The 12,474-nt window shown below is 46.7% G+C and overlaps 1 protein-coding gene across 1 annotated transcript; it reads right to left on the bottom strand.

The window, feature by feature from the left end:
* Window positions 1-1,214: 1,214 nt before the first annotated feature.
* LOC114489357 (histone-lysine N-methyltransferase PRDM9-like) lies at window positions 1,215-12,066 on the bottom strand. The gene is made up of 15 exons (XM_036017270.1): window positions 11,495-12,066; window positions 10,657-10,820; window positions 10,242-10,358; window positions 9,841-9,973; window positions 8,721-8,754; window positions 7,694-7,705; window positions 7,620-7,625; window positions 7,252-7,408; window positions 6,144-6,245; window positions 5,665-5,936; window positions 5,186-5,253; window positions 3,916-4,080; window positions 3,232-3,253; window positions 2,943-2,946; window positions 1,215-2,083 (listed from the first exon to the last, which is right to left on the bottom strand). The coding sequence occupies exons 1-15, from the start codon at window positions 12,064-12,066 to the stop codon at window positions 1,731-1,733; spliced, it is 2,181 nt and encodes a 726-aa protein (XP_035873163.1). The 3' UTR covers window positions 1,215-1,730.
* Between the last annotated feature and the right edge of the window lie 408 nt (window positions 12,067-12,474).

The following is a 12,474-nucleotide window of genomic DNA, read 5'->3' as shown; positions in this document are numbered from 1 at the left end:
TGGGGGGGGCATTATCTGCCAGAGGCATGTGTTCAACCTCACATCTCCCACTCAGGGAGTGAATCTTGTGGAGAAGCAGTGGCATCTGCTCAGTCTCTGAAATGGGCCCCAGGCCCCAGCCCTCTCCATATCCTTCCTCATCCAGCATGGAGGACCTGCAACACTTGGCCACTGAAAGCTCTTCAGCAAGAGATGGGTGTTCTCAGCCATTCTGTCCCATATTCTGCCACAAATTGGAATGTCAAGCCAAAAGCCTGCTGTTCGCCTTCCCATGGTAGAGGTTAGGAAACAGGCACAGAAAGGTTGAGAGGCTTGCCTTGGGTCACCCAGCTGCAGGGGGCAGCACCGAGACTCAAACCCACTAAGGGCTGGTGGGGAGTCCATATGCTGCACTCTTGAGATGCTGATCGGGTGCCCAGACTGAGCCAGGCTCTTGTCCATATCCATGCTCGTGGGAATGCACCATGGGAAAGGCAGAGAAAGTTCCTCTTTGCCTTTCACATCTGAGGCTACAGAGGTATGAGGAAACCAGGACCAGAGCCAAGATAACTAAGGGAGGCAGGGGGGGACCCACCTTATATGGATAAAAGACCATTTCCCCAGGACCCCAGAGAACTCCCTTCCCTGAGGGGTCTGCCTCAATTCCCTTTCTCTGGGAAGTAACCTAACTAGATTGAATCCAAACTCAGGACTTGGCAGTTGTATTTCTGAGGCAGAGTATGGGTTCCCTGCGGCCACCCTAAAGGGGAGTGAGGTATCTGGGCTTCCAAATAATGTTGCAAGAAAAATTTATTAGAACAGACAAAAAAAATCGGGGGGTAATTTTGTGTTGACATTTGTACTGATCTGTTTGTCTATTACATACATTGCCAAGAAAAGTGGCGGATTTGTTTAACAAGTTACTTTGTACAATAATGACACTCTTGGGCAGAATAAAGGGCCAGTACACTTCATTTCAATCCCCCTCAAGGGCTGTGGTATGAATGGTGTGGAATACGGTTGTCCTATGACAGTTGAGATGCCGCTGAATGCTAATAACTTCCTTGACCTCCAGGAAAAAATAGAGCTTCTTCCCTGAGTGTGTCCTCACTGTATGATGAGATATGACTTCTGTTGAAAGCCTGGGTCACACTCCATTGCACATATAAGGCTTCTCCACTAAGAGTGTTATGTGGTGTGCAGTGGGATTTGACCTTTATGGAAAGCTGTACCCACATTCTATACAAACCTAAGCCCTCTCTCCTGAGTGTGTCCTGAGGTGCCTGATGAGATCTGAATGCTGTGGGATAACTCGCCCACAGTCTGTGCATATGTAAGGCTTCTCCCCTAAGTGTGTCCTATGGTGTCGAACAAGGTGTGACTTCTGTGTACAGCCTCATCCACACTCCTGGAAAACATAGGCCTTCTCCACTGAACGTGTCTTCTGGTGTCAAACTAGAGTAGATTTATGTGTGTAGCCTCTCCCACACTCCCTTGGAACATAGAGTTTCTATCACGAATGACCCTTCTGGTGTGTGATAGCATCTGACATTGCTGCAAAGCCAAGTCCGCATTCCCTGCAAATGTAGCTTCTGCACCCTGAGTGCAACTTCTGGGGTGTCTTGAAATGTGACCCATCATTTAAGCTTTGCCACACCCTGCATACTTAATTGTTACACTTCTTGACATACCTCCTCCCACACATAATTTCCCTGAACCCTCTGAATACACTTTCTGGACTGTGCTCAGCTCTATTCCTCCTTCACTCTCTCACCCTCACTACAGCTTCCGATTCCTTCACCGGGAAGTGTCAACAAGGACCCTGGAGCCCTCCTCTTCACGATCTTTTTAGGCAAAGAACAGGGCCTTTTCTTGACCTCTTGACCTTCGTCTTCATAAGTCCAGCTCTGTGTATCAGCATGTTGCTGCTGCTGCTGATTCTGATCCTCTGAGCAGGGCACCTCTGGTTGGAGATGTTTTCTTGCAGATGTTCCTGGGAGGTTCTGAGAGGGGTGACTGCACTTCACATGTTGGCTGAGAAGTTTCTGACTGGAGAAGGCCAGAGAGCAGGAGGGACATGGGTGGAACTCAGGTTTTTGTTTTGCTGAAAGAGAAATTTTGGTCAGGACAGATGTTGACCAGGCTGCCAGAGCTGTACACGTTGCACCCTGGGAAACCCAGACCTACAAATCATTCTTATTGTGGTGATAAACCAAGCTCTGGGTCCCAAAAAGGATTCCTTCACAGTCTATTTCCTTTTCATCTCTATGCACTACATCTTCTTCAGAAATCCAGAAAGCCCACATCAGTGGTCTTGTCTACAGAGTTCCCACACTCCAGACTTTCAAGGAGCATCGGAGGCCCTTTGACAACCTCTATGGATGGAATTGGAGTGACTTTCATATATACGCAAAATCTTCTAAGTCATGTTAAAGGGAGAAATGATGGGCAGCAAGAGTAAGACACTTCTCTCTGTTTTCCAAATTCATGAAGTAAAAATATGTCCTCCCTTACACCTCACACCAAGTATCCACACTTGATTTCATTCAGTTTATCCCATTGCAACATTAGAAGTCCCATTCCTAAACGTGTCCACAACCATACTTCTTACACAGCTTACACCCATGCACTCCATCCCACCCAGCCTCCCCTCCTTAGTGGAGATGAAGTAATGTCTCAGGGGATACCTCACTGATGTTTGTTTTCCAAAAACTAGCAACACAGAATCGTATGAGAGAGGCATGCCATGCCCCTCTGTAGCATTCCAAAGCTGCACAACTGTCTTATCTCACTTGGAAAAGTCCCCAGTGGCCCAGCTTTTATCATAGGCACTGCATTTCAAACTGCTAGCCATCTATGTGACTGCCATTCTTACCTTTTATGCCGAGACAGAGACCTGAGTGGACTCCACCAGCTTGATACTCCATTCTTGCCTTTCATGCCCTGGCTGATCCCTCTACTACAACCCTTTGGGCACAGTATTGCTGTAAATCATATCTACTGAAAGAGCCTTTCCCTAAGCAGCTGCCATATCTTACTTTCTGCTCATACAAATGTGTAGGCAAGTCCTTCTCTTAGGTTTGTTTTCTTCAAAGCACTAATCACTGTGTTATATTATACACACTCGAGCATACGTGTGTATGTGGGTTTTCCTCCTCCGCCCATCAGGTGCTCAAGAGCAGTGATTCTGATCACTGTGTTAATCTGTATTTCCATCTGGGGAACCCTGTGTGTTTGATACAAGGAGTTCACAGAAGTAAATCCAGTAGTGAATCTATGCGTACTGACATACACCTTTCATTTAGAAATGTGAAGGATGTTAGAAAGAAACAGCCATCAGAGGTTCAGAAAAAAAAAATGCTCTGGTGAGAAAGCTGGTTAGAGATCGTAATATTTTCTTGTATGTGTGTGTGTAGAGGGGGGGGAGCAGCTGCTAAATGTGCTTTTCATGTTTTCTGCATGGACTCTTTTAAAAAATAAAAGAATGCCCTGCCTGGTGTAGCTCAGTGGATTGAGCATGGGCTAGGAACCAAAGGGTCGCTGGTTCTACTCCCAGTCAGGACACATGCCTGGGTTGCAGGCCAGGTCCCCAGAAGAGGGTGCATGAGAGGCAACCACATATTGATATTTCTCTCCCTCTCTTTCTCCTTCCCTTCCTCTCTTTCTAAAAATAAATAAATAAAATCTCAAAAAAAACCCTAAAAGAATAATAAAAATATGTAAGTATGCTCCTAAGTGTCAGAGTTATATGAATGAAGACTTGACTTCTGGAACACGAGCCTGGAAACTCTACTGACATACAGTGGATTTTACTCTACAGAAGTAAAATTAAGTTGGACAATGAACATTTCTAAGGAGAGTTCTCTCTCTTTTTTTTCTACTCTGAAGAAGTACAGTGGTGCCCCATCTCCCCAACTGCAAGCTCTCTCTTCCCACTTACCGCCCCTCTTGATGCCCAGCTGCTGGCCATACTGGTCCCCATACCAGACCAGCAGCTCACAGCCCGGCCTGATGACCCGGCGGGTTCGGTAGAATATCTGCCTGTGATATTGAAAGGCCACCAGATTCTCCTCTTCATCGTTCCGGGCACAGTTCACATACCTGGGATTGAGGCAGGTGAAAGGAAAGAAAATCACAACCCAAGTTCCCACTACCGATGACAACCATGAACAGCTCCTCACCGATGCTTAAGTTCCTCAAGTTCTGATGTCACCCACTTCCCACAACACTCCCCCCTGAACCTTCTGCTCAGTGTCTGAGCCTCTGTCAGAATGCCACGTGAATACCTATCTCCAAGTCCTGCTGATAGCTCTTATCCTGCCTAATATCATTTTCAATATTGGCCATAAAAATCAGTGACCTCCAACTTCTCTAAGTGCAGACTCCAGCTGTGTTTCACACCACAGAACCTGGAGCTCAGCTTCTGCATCAGTTCTCATCATTCCATACTCAGTCCAATTCTAACATCTCTTGAGAGGCTTTTCTTCAATCAGCCCACACTTTACTTGGGGTACCACTCACTTACCTCTTGGAGGTTCCCATAAAAACTCAGAGGTCTCTTTGTCTTAGTAATATACCACCCAAATAATGGTTGATTCACACTCTCCCCTGATAAAAGTGAGCCCCTCAGAAAAGGGGCCTACAAGAATTCCTCTGCAGGCTTCAGAACGCGGTTCTAGTTCGAAGTGAAGCTGGCATGCTCTGCTGCACTCACCAGTTTAGGCTACCCATGGTTGAAGCTATCCTGGCACTGTGCACTTCTCAAAAAATAGGAAAACTACCATTAATCATTTCTAAAAGCAATTGCTTTATGTCTGTCTGCAACAAGTCCTCCATAAAGATATGGGTTCTGTGATCTGTTCAAGCAACAGGCTCATCTGTGTAAACTGGAGTGTGGTCAGTACTTAATTAATGTTGGTTATGTTGATTAAAGTGTCATCCAATGTCCCTGGTGAATCTAGGGTCATCCAGGCTTTTTCCGGGGCCCAAATTTTGTCTAGTGTGAGGGCTGGTGTTTTGCAGACACATGCCTTTTTTTTTAATCTGCCTTTCCCTAAAATTCTCTTGATAGAAAAGAGCACTGTGTGGAGAACAAAGAGGAACAAAACATGGAGGGAGACCATTGAGGGAGGTATAACAGAAAAAGACACATAAGCCTGTGAGGGATGTGAGTCATCTCTGACACCTGGATATCTAAAGACCTTACCTCATCCAGTTGGAACGGGATTTGTCCTTTCCATCCACATACCCACAGCATTTTCTCCCTTTGGTGATCTGCATTGCAGAAAAGAAGTACAAGTTCTTTTTAGTTTTATTTTTGCTGGGGGGTGCAATAGGAGAATTATTTTTGTCTATGGACATCAAAGCTTTTACACCCTGCATGGGAATTCAACGGCCAATTCACTACATGATATTTTTCTCACTCATCATCAAGAAATCCAAGTCTGTCTGTCCAATCAGATCAGGAGCCATAAGGGAGGACCTACTCCTTTTCTGTCTGACCACTTTGTTCCCACACACCCTCTGATCCTTAAACAGGGGCTCCATTTGAAGCAAAGTACCGTGATAACCACATTATCCACATCCACAACTAACGTGTGGGAGGTCCGGGCCCATCCAAGCCACAGGAGCAATGTGGGAAGCCAGAGAACAAGGTAAGAGGTATAAGAGGTAAACATTTCTCACCACCCAGGAGTATCCGCTCTTGCATGCCTCCTTATCTTCTGTGATCTGGCCCTCGTAAGGACCAAAGCAGAGGCCCACTGGCAGATCAGATGCTTCGTTCCACACTCCAATCCCAGCATCAGGGATGCCTGATGGTCCAATCCTCAGCCCAGGGGGCAGAGTGAGATCTGCACGGTTGGGATGCCCCAGGTCCACAGCATTGTCCTTTATAAATGTAAGGGGCCCATGCACGGGGCAGCTGTCAATGCACAAGTCCCGACATTCCTCACAATCTGGAGGTGAGAGGAGCAAGGATTAGGAAAACTGTAGTTCACATTTTTGGCCATTAAGAGCTTCAGAGAGACCCCCAGCATTCACATCACTGAGCCTCCATCCCCAGTGACTCTGGGCCACTGGAGGAAGGGAGTGATTCAGGGACCAAATGCCTACATGAAGTTACTGTATCAACACATCCTATGCTACTTGTGAGTGCCACTTACAGATGTAGTCATCATCTTGGGGCTCATTGACTTCTTGGTATACGAGGTCCTTTCTTTTTCGTAGGCTGTATGTCTTCACATCAATGTCATTTCTCCTGAGTTCTAGGTTTGAGAAGAGCAGGTAGGCAAGGTTGGTGGGGTCTGCAGTGTTGTTAGTCTCTATCTTGTCAGAAAACACATGATCTCCATCCACCAAATTAGCACCTGTCCTTCGATAAAGTCTGATATTTTCCTGTGTTAACTATTGGTTCAGAAAGACTGTGTTAACTATTGGCTCAGTCCACATTGAGGATAGATGGCCAGTCAAATTTACCTATCAGCCCTGACTGGTGTGGCTCAGGGGACTGGGCACAGGACAGTGAATCAAAGGGTCACTGGTTAGATTCCCAGTCAGGGCAAATCTCTGGGTTGCATGTTAGCTCCCCAGTAGGGGACTCCTCAGAGGCAACCACGCATGGATGTTTCTCTCCCTCGCTGTCTCCACTCTTCCCCTCTCTAGAGAAATAAATAAATAGAATATATTAAGAAAAGATTACATGTATAAAAAAAAGAAATCTCCCTTTTAGGTATTTCCCTTATCTGGTTTAAGTACCCACACTTTCCTGTGTCTACTACATTCTCTCCTATTTTCCTGTTAGCTATTTGTTCAGAGAGCCTAAGAGCCCATGTAGAGTACACATTGCCAATAGGTTTAAGTTATAAATATTTCTATTATCTGTTTACCTTCCCAAACTTTACATTAATAATTTTAAACTATTTCCCGAGGGCACATTATGTGTTACACATTTAGCAAAACCCTCTGTATACAACAACCATGAAGTATGGTTACTAAAATCACAGGTGGATTTACTGGACAACTTGCAAGTGTCAATGGTTTTACATTTAATTTCATGTTTTTAACTATATATGAGCTATGTATTCTTTTCTTGACTTCAACATTAGCATTCTGGAGCTCAGAGAATTTATAAGATTATAGCCCAGTCTCTAATGCCAACTTCCATCTTGGCTTAATCCAGCATAAATCCCAGCCTACTAAAGTTCACTCCACCCACCTGAGCCAGTCTTCTGGACTTAGGGGAACTGTAGCGTCCAAATTATTTTCCCTTACCCAGTTCTTGTCTAGAGTGCTCTCCAGATGTGCTTCCTTCTCCAGGAGGGCACACTGGATCCTGGCCCTGATCTGAGTCACTTTCGGTCAGCATATTTGCTCTTCTGCACAATTCCTTCACACTAGATTCATTATTTAATGGCGTCCTGGATGTTGCCTTCAATGTAAGAGTCACATAACAAAAGATCACATGCACTTATATAATTGTTCAGGGCTTATGGTATATTTTCTCATGCATGGCTTTAATGACTACCTCAACCACCCTTGCACATACCTGAGGAGTATGAATATTAGAGGGAGAAGACAGGGCCTATATACACATTAAAATTCAAGTCTAGAACCTTTGCCTTTAGGCACTTCTCTTTCACCTTTCTCTATAAAAGTGGGAGTGAGGTATACTGGGGTGATAATAATAGACATATTTTGGAAGAATTATAGTTACCTGATAACTGTGCTATTAAAAGTATAGCATCATGATGCTATGATTTGAAAACTGTTATATCGTGGAAAGAATAGGTATACATGGATTAGCTGGATCGTGTCAATTCTGTTTGAATTAGGTTGTACCACTATCTAGATCACTTTTCTTTCCTGATCTGTAACATGCTAGTTCTTAAAGTTACGGTGAATGAGAAATATAACCATATTCACCAAAGTGTTTTGTGACCTATGGGAACCACTATGGGCTTGAGATTATGGTCCTGCTATCAATCCAGTTTTCAGCTGTCTCCACATTTGACATCGCAGGAAACATCACATTCAGTATTTTTTGAACCACTCTACTTTAATTTGTAGTTGTGAAAGCATTCATTCAGAAAATGCCAGGGGAGTCTCTCAAGTGTCTTGAGACTTGTGGGAAGAATGAGGTATGGACCGTCCTCTCAAACAGCTCACAAAATTCAGAGGCAGGCAGGCTGAACAACTGCTTCCAAACAGGATGAGAGTGACCTATTTAGTGCCCAGAGAATGAAGCTACATGGATGGGCACTTGAAGTCAGACACAGATTGATAAATTTCTGTTGAGCAGTGCATAATCTATGTGAAGTCCTTAAGTCATGATGATGATTGTCCCTTGCTGTTTTTCAATCATGACACATGAAGCTCCTCAGGGATGGGAGATACGTTCTTAGCGTGGGATGCTCTGATGCTGGGGAGCCTATGTACTCCTTCATCTGGGACCACGCACTGAAAAAAATGCCTGTGGAGCAGTAAGCTTCCCTTCCTCTGAGGGTCTTAGTGCCTCTGTCACTTCATCATAGGAGAAGAGAATTTTGGCGGATATCATCCATCAGATAAATGGTGTAGTGGCATATGGATAAGGAAGTGTAAGCTTTATAAAACTATGAAAGTTTTAAAGAGCTTCTAAGCTCTTGAAAGGTGCCATAGATTAGATTGAACTACCACCGATACAGTGATCTCATACAGATAATCAAACATTTCTGTCTCTGATTCTCCTTGCATTTTCCTACTCTTACCTGCATTAGTATCCATGGGGGAGATTTTCTTGTCAATGGGATTTGAGAAACACTCACCTTCTTTTCTCTTCTGAAGACCACTCCAGAACGTTTGACTACAAGATGAAGAGAAATCAGTGTTTTCATAGGTAAATGTTTCCAAAATCTAGAGATGCTCATTAGGTACACAACCTTCTGAATCAGAGAGTAGTGCAAGTGTAATCCATAATAATTGGATTTTTTTTTCTCAGCTGTCATTAAGACCTATATCTCTCTCGTGGGGCATCAACTAATATAGTCAACTAATATATAAAATTAGACAAAAATTCATCTGGGCTCTACCCTATGTATGTAAAGTATCTATCAAAATAAATTGGCCTTTCTCAATAAGATTATAATAAAGTTAATGTAACCTTGCACATAATCCATTTATTTAACGCGAGCCCTTCGCCTATGTTCCTTCTTAATTCTGATGAACCTAGTCCAGGCTAAAGGGCCCATGGTCACCTTGTCTCCTTCATTTCTAATCTTTCCACTCACTTCCCTAAACATTAGATTCTGCTCAGCCTCAGAAGCGGCTAGGAACAGAAACAGAATTCAACACAGAAACAGAATTTCCAACAAGTTAAAGGTAACACCTGGCTTTACCTATGTATAGACCCATAGACCCATCAAAATGTACAACTTGCTCACAAACTAAAGATGATAAAGTCATGGCTGACACGATGAATGGACACAAAGATCCACTGCCCCTCATCCTGACTCACAACCTTAATTGCCTTCATCACCACAATTAATAGGGTTTCCCAAATGCCCCTGTGCAGGCCATTGGTCCATCAGATCTTAAAGTACTGCTCAGCTGCCAAACCTACCCACTTCTCCCATGACAACAGCTGTTCTGAGTTATTTATTATTCACTTCTATGTGTGTATGTTTACTGAGTATTAATATATGTATAAATATACATAATTGTTACACATTTGAAAAGTTTGTATGAGTTGCCCCTTACTGTACATTACACTGTTTGCCTTCTTGCTTGTTTGCCTAACAAGCAAACACTTCAATTTTCAACCCCAGAGATGCGGCCTGACCTAAAGCAGGTCCACGTCAGGAGGGCAGCTCTGGTTCCCCTGACTCCTCACCTTGCTGCCTCGGAGTCCATTCTTCATCAGAATCCTCACTCTTGTCCATTGGGGGCTTCGTGGCAGGCATGCGTTGACACATGAAAGCTGCTTGAGGGGCTCTTAGACATGGAAAGAAACAAAATCCTATTCCTGAAAGTGAAGGTCTTGAAAAAAACATCATATACCACGAAGCCAGTGCAGCTTGGCCAGACCGGTCAGGGAAGTCTAGAACAAAGTGCTGTGAGCTCTGCATTGTCGGCATCAGTCCTGCTCTCACTTGGAAAAGAAAAATGCCCCCAAATTGGGTCCAAGCAGAAGAGAGCTCTATGCACATAAAGCCACCTGAGCCAGAGGCAGTCTAGTAGCCTTATATGTTTACCAGGCTCTTCCCTTCCACAGCGAGTCCTTATACCTCGGCTGATGAACCCACAGTAACTCCTTTTCACATTCCTGTACTGACTTTTCTCCCAGTCTCCCATCACTTCCCACTCTCCCCTGGTGAAGTAGATGGAAATATCCTTGAAAGTATCTTCGGCACAGAGAACACAGAAGGTTGCATCAGTAATGCAAGTGAGAACCTAGAGAGGGCCTTCCCTTACTCCTCAGTTCTGGGACAGGTTGGAGCCTCTGGTTGTCTGTGCTCCATGAAGAAGAAGCTCTTTGTCCCTCTTGTTTTGTGCCACATCATTCACACGCCCCTAGCCTGCTCCCATTTCCCTGACATTGTAGAGCAAGACTGGGTCCTATTGTTCCCACGAACATTCCACCCTGGTCTCAGAGGGGGCCTTCCCATAGGTTGGTGTTTGAGTAGCTTAGGGGTAGGAAACCCCTAAGCTCTGCAAACCCCATAGCTCTGTCATCGGCACTGTCCACCCAGGTAGAGGACACTGGTCCAGGTAGCCGGTCCCTGAGGACACTCAGGGCCTTGTCCCAGTTTATCTTACACTGCTCCGTGACCACAAATCCTGTTCTCCCTGACACCCACTGCACACTGCACGTGGACAGGGGAGGCTCATCCTCAGACCAGGCACCAGCAAAGCTCTGTCACCAGCCCTTTCCCTCCTGGCAGTACCCCTTGACCTGGAGATCACTCTGTGCCTTCTCCCAGCTGGCCCAGCACTGGTCTTGTGAGGCCTTGTCCGCCCTTGTACTTCCCACAATGCTGTACCCTCCCATGCATTCAGCACAGACACAGAGAGGGCCATGGCAAGTGCCAGGTGCTGGCGGAGGTCCGAGGCACCTATCCCTGTCAACAGCCCTGTCCCTCTCGGCAGTGTCCCTGGTCCCTGAGGGCACTGTGGGCCTTCTCTCAACTGCTATGAGAGTGCCCTGCCATGCAGAATTCTGTCCAGCCCCCACCCACTGCCCTCCAAACAGGGGCAGAAAAGCTTCCCAGCAGACTGGACGCCTGAGGAGCTCTGGGGAAGCTCTGCCACTAGCCCTGTCCCTCTCAGAGGTAACCCTGGCCCTTGAGACCACGCCGCACCTTGTCCCCTGTGCCCTGACTCTGCCTTTTGACACCCAGTTCTCCATGCACCAGGTTCACTCTGCACATGCGCACAGTGGGCTAGCACAGCGGGCCGGCACAGCAGCCTAGCGACTGTGGGGCCTGGGACAGCTGTTCCCAGCGCTGTGCCCAAGCTTTCTGCAGATGCCACCACTCACCTTCGGCTTCGGCCTCGGATTTCCCGCTTCCCCTCAGTCTTGTACTGCGGCACACTCTTGGGGTCCGTGGTCTTCCAGCCCCGAGGCCCAGGAGGCCCGGGCGCTGTGAAAGGAGAAAGTGCCGAGAGGGCTGAACATCTTTCTCCCCATTTGGCATCCAGAGAGGGATAACATGGGGTCCAGTGGGGCAAGGGAATGGCGGGGGCATAGGCCGCACTGTTCCTGTCCCTCCCCGCACGTGGCCACCTCAGAGACTGGGCAGCCTCCGGGGCACTGTCACAGGTGGCCCCGACTATTAGGCATGCCTGTGGTGGTGACAGAAAACGTGTCTTTCTCAGGGAAGGGATTCTGGACTGCCACCGGGGTTCTGGGGAAATCTGCGAGTGACGCAGGCGCAGTCTCGAGGAGAAGAAACTTCTCAGATCCCGGGGCTTGGGGTCCCTCAGGACAAGATCGGGGCTTTCCACACCAAGGGCATTTGCCGTGGTCATGGGGAGACGTTTCAGTACTTTGAGGCCAGGGGGTTGGGGGCCTCTCATTATCTGCTTTTGGCCGCGACATTGTGTCCCCATGATGCAGGCATTTAGGGTCTCTGAGTTCGGGGAAATTAGATCTTTCTGGGCGAGCGGTAGGTACTGTGCCCCGGTCTGAGGGGAATTGAGGTTTTCAGGGTGTTTGAGTGTCTAAGCGTTGGGGGTCTTAGTGTCTATCTGGGTGAGGAGATCGGTCGTCCTCCGGACGTGTGGCCCCTCAAGCCTGAAGGGAATTGTGGCCCTGGGGATGAGGGCACCTAGGCTCTCTTGGGCGGGGCTTTCGAGGTCGAGGGCAAAGGGGTTTCACAAGGAAAGTCCTACGTATTTCCTGTCAGTCTCCCAGGGCCGCAGCCACACTGCCCACCTTGGCGGAGAGTCCTCTCAAGGCTGCTGTGCTTCCCAAACCCGGGAGGTGTGCCTTCACGCTTCGCGAGGTTCCTGCCTGTG

This window comes from Phyllostomus discolor (genome assembly GCF_004126475.2).
Source record: "Phyllostomus discolor isolate MPI-MPIP mPhyDis1 chromosome 15 unlocalized genomic scaffold, mPhyDis1.pri.v3 mPhyDis1_scaffold_4, whole genome shotgun sequence".
Lineage (NCBI taxonomy): Eukaryota > Metazoa > Chordata > Mammalia > Chiroptera > Phyllostomidae > Phyllostomus > Phyllostomus discolor.
This window is presented reverse-complemented; position numbering and strand designations above follow the sequence as displayed.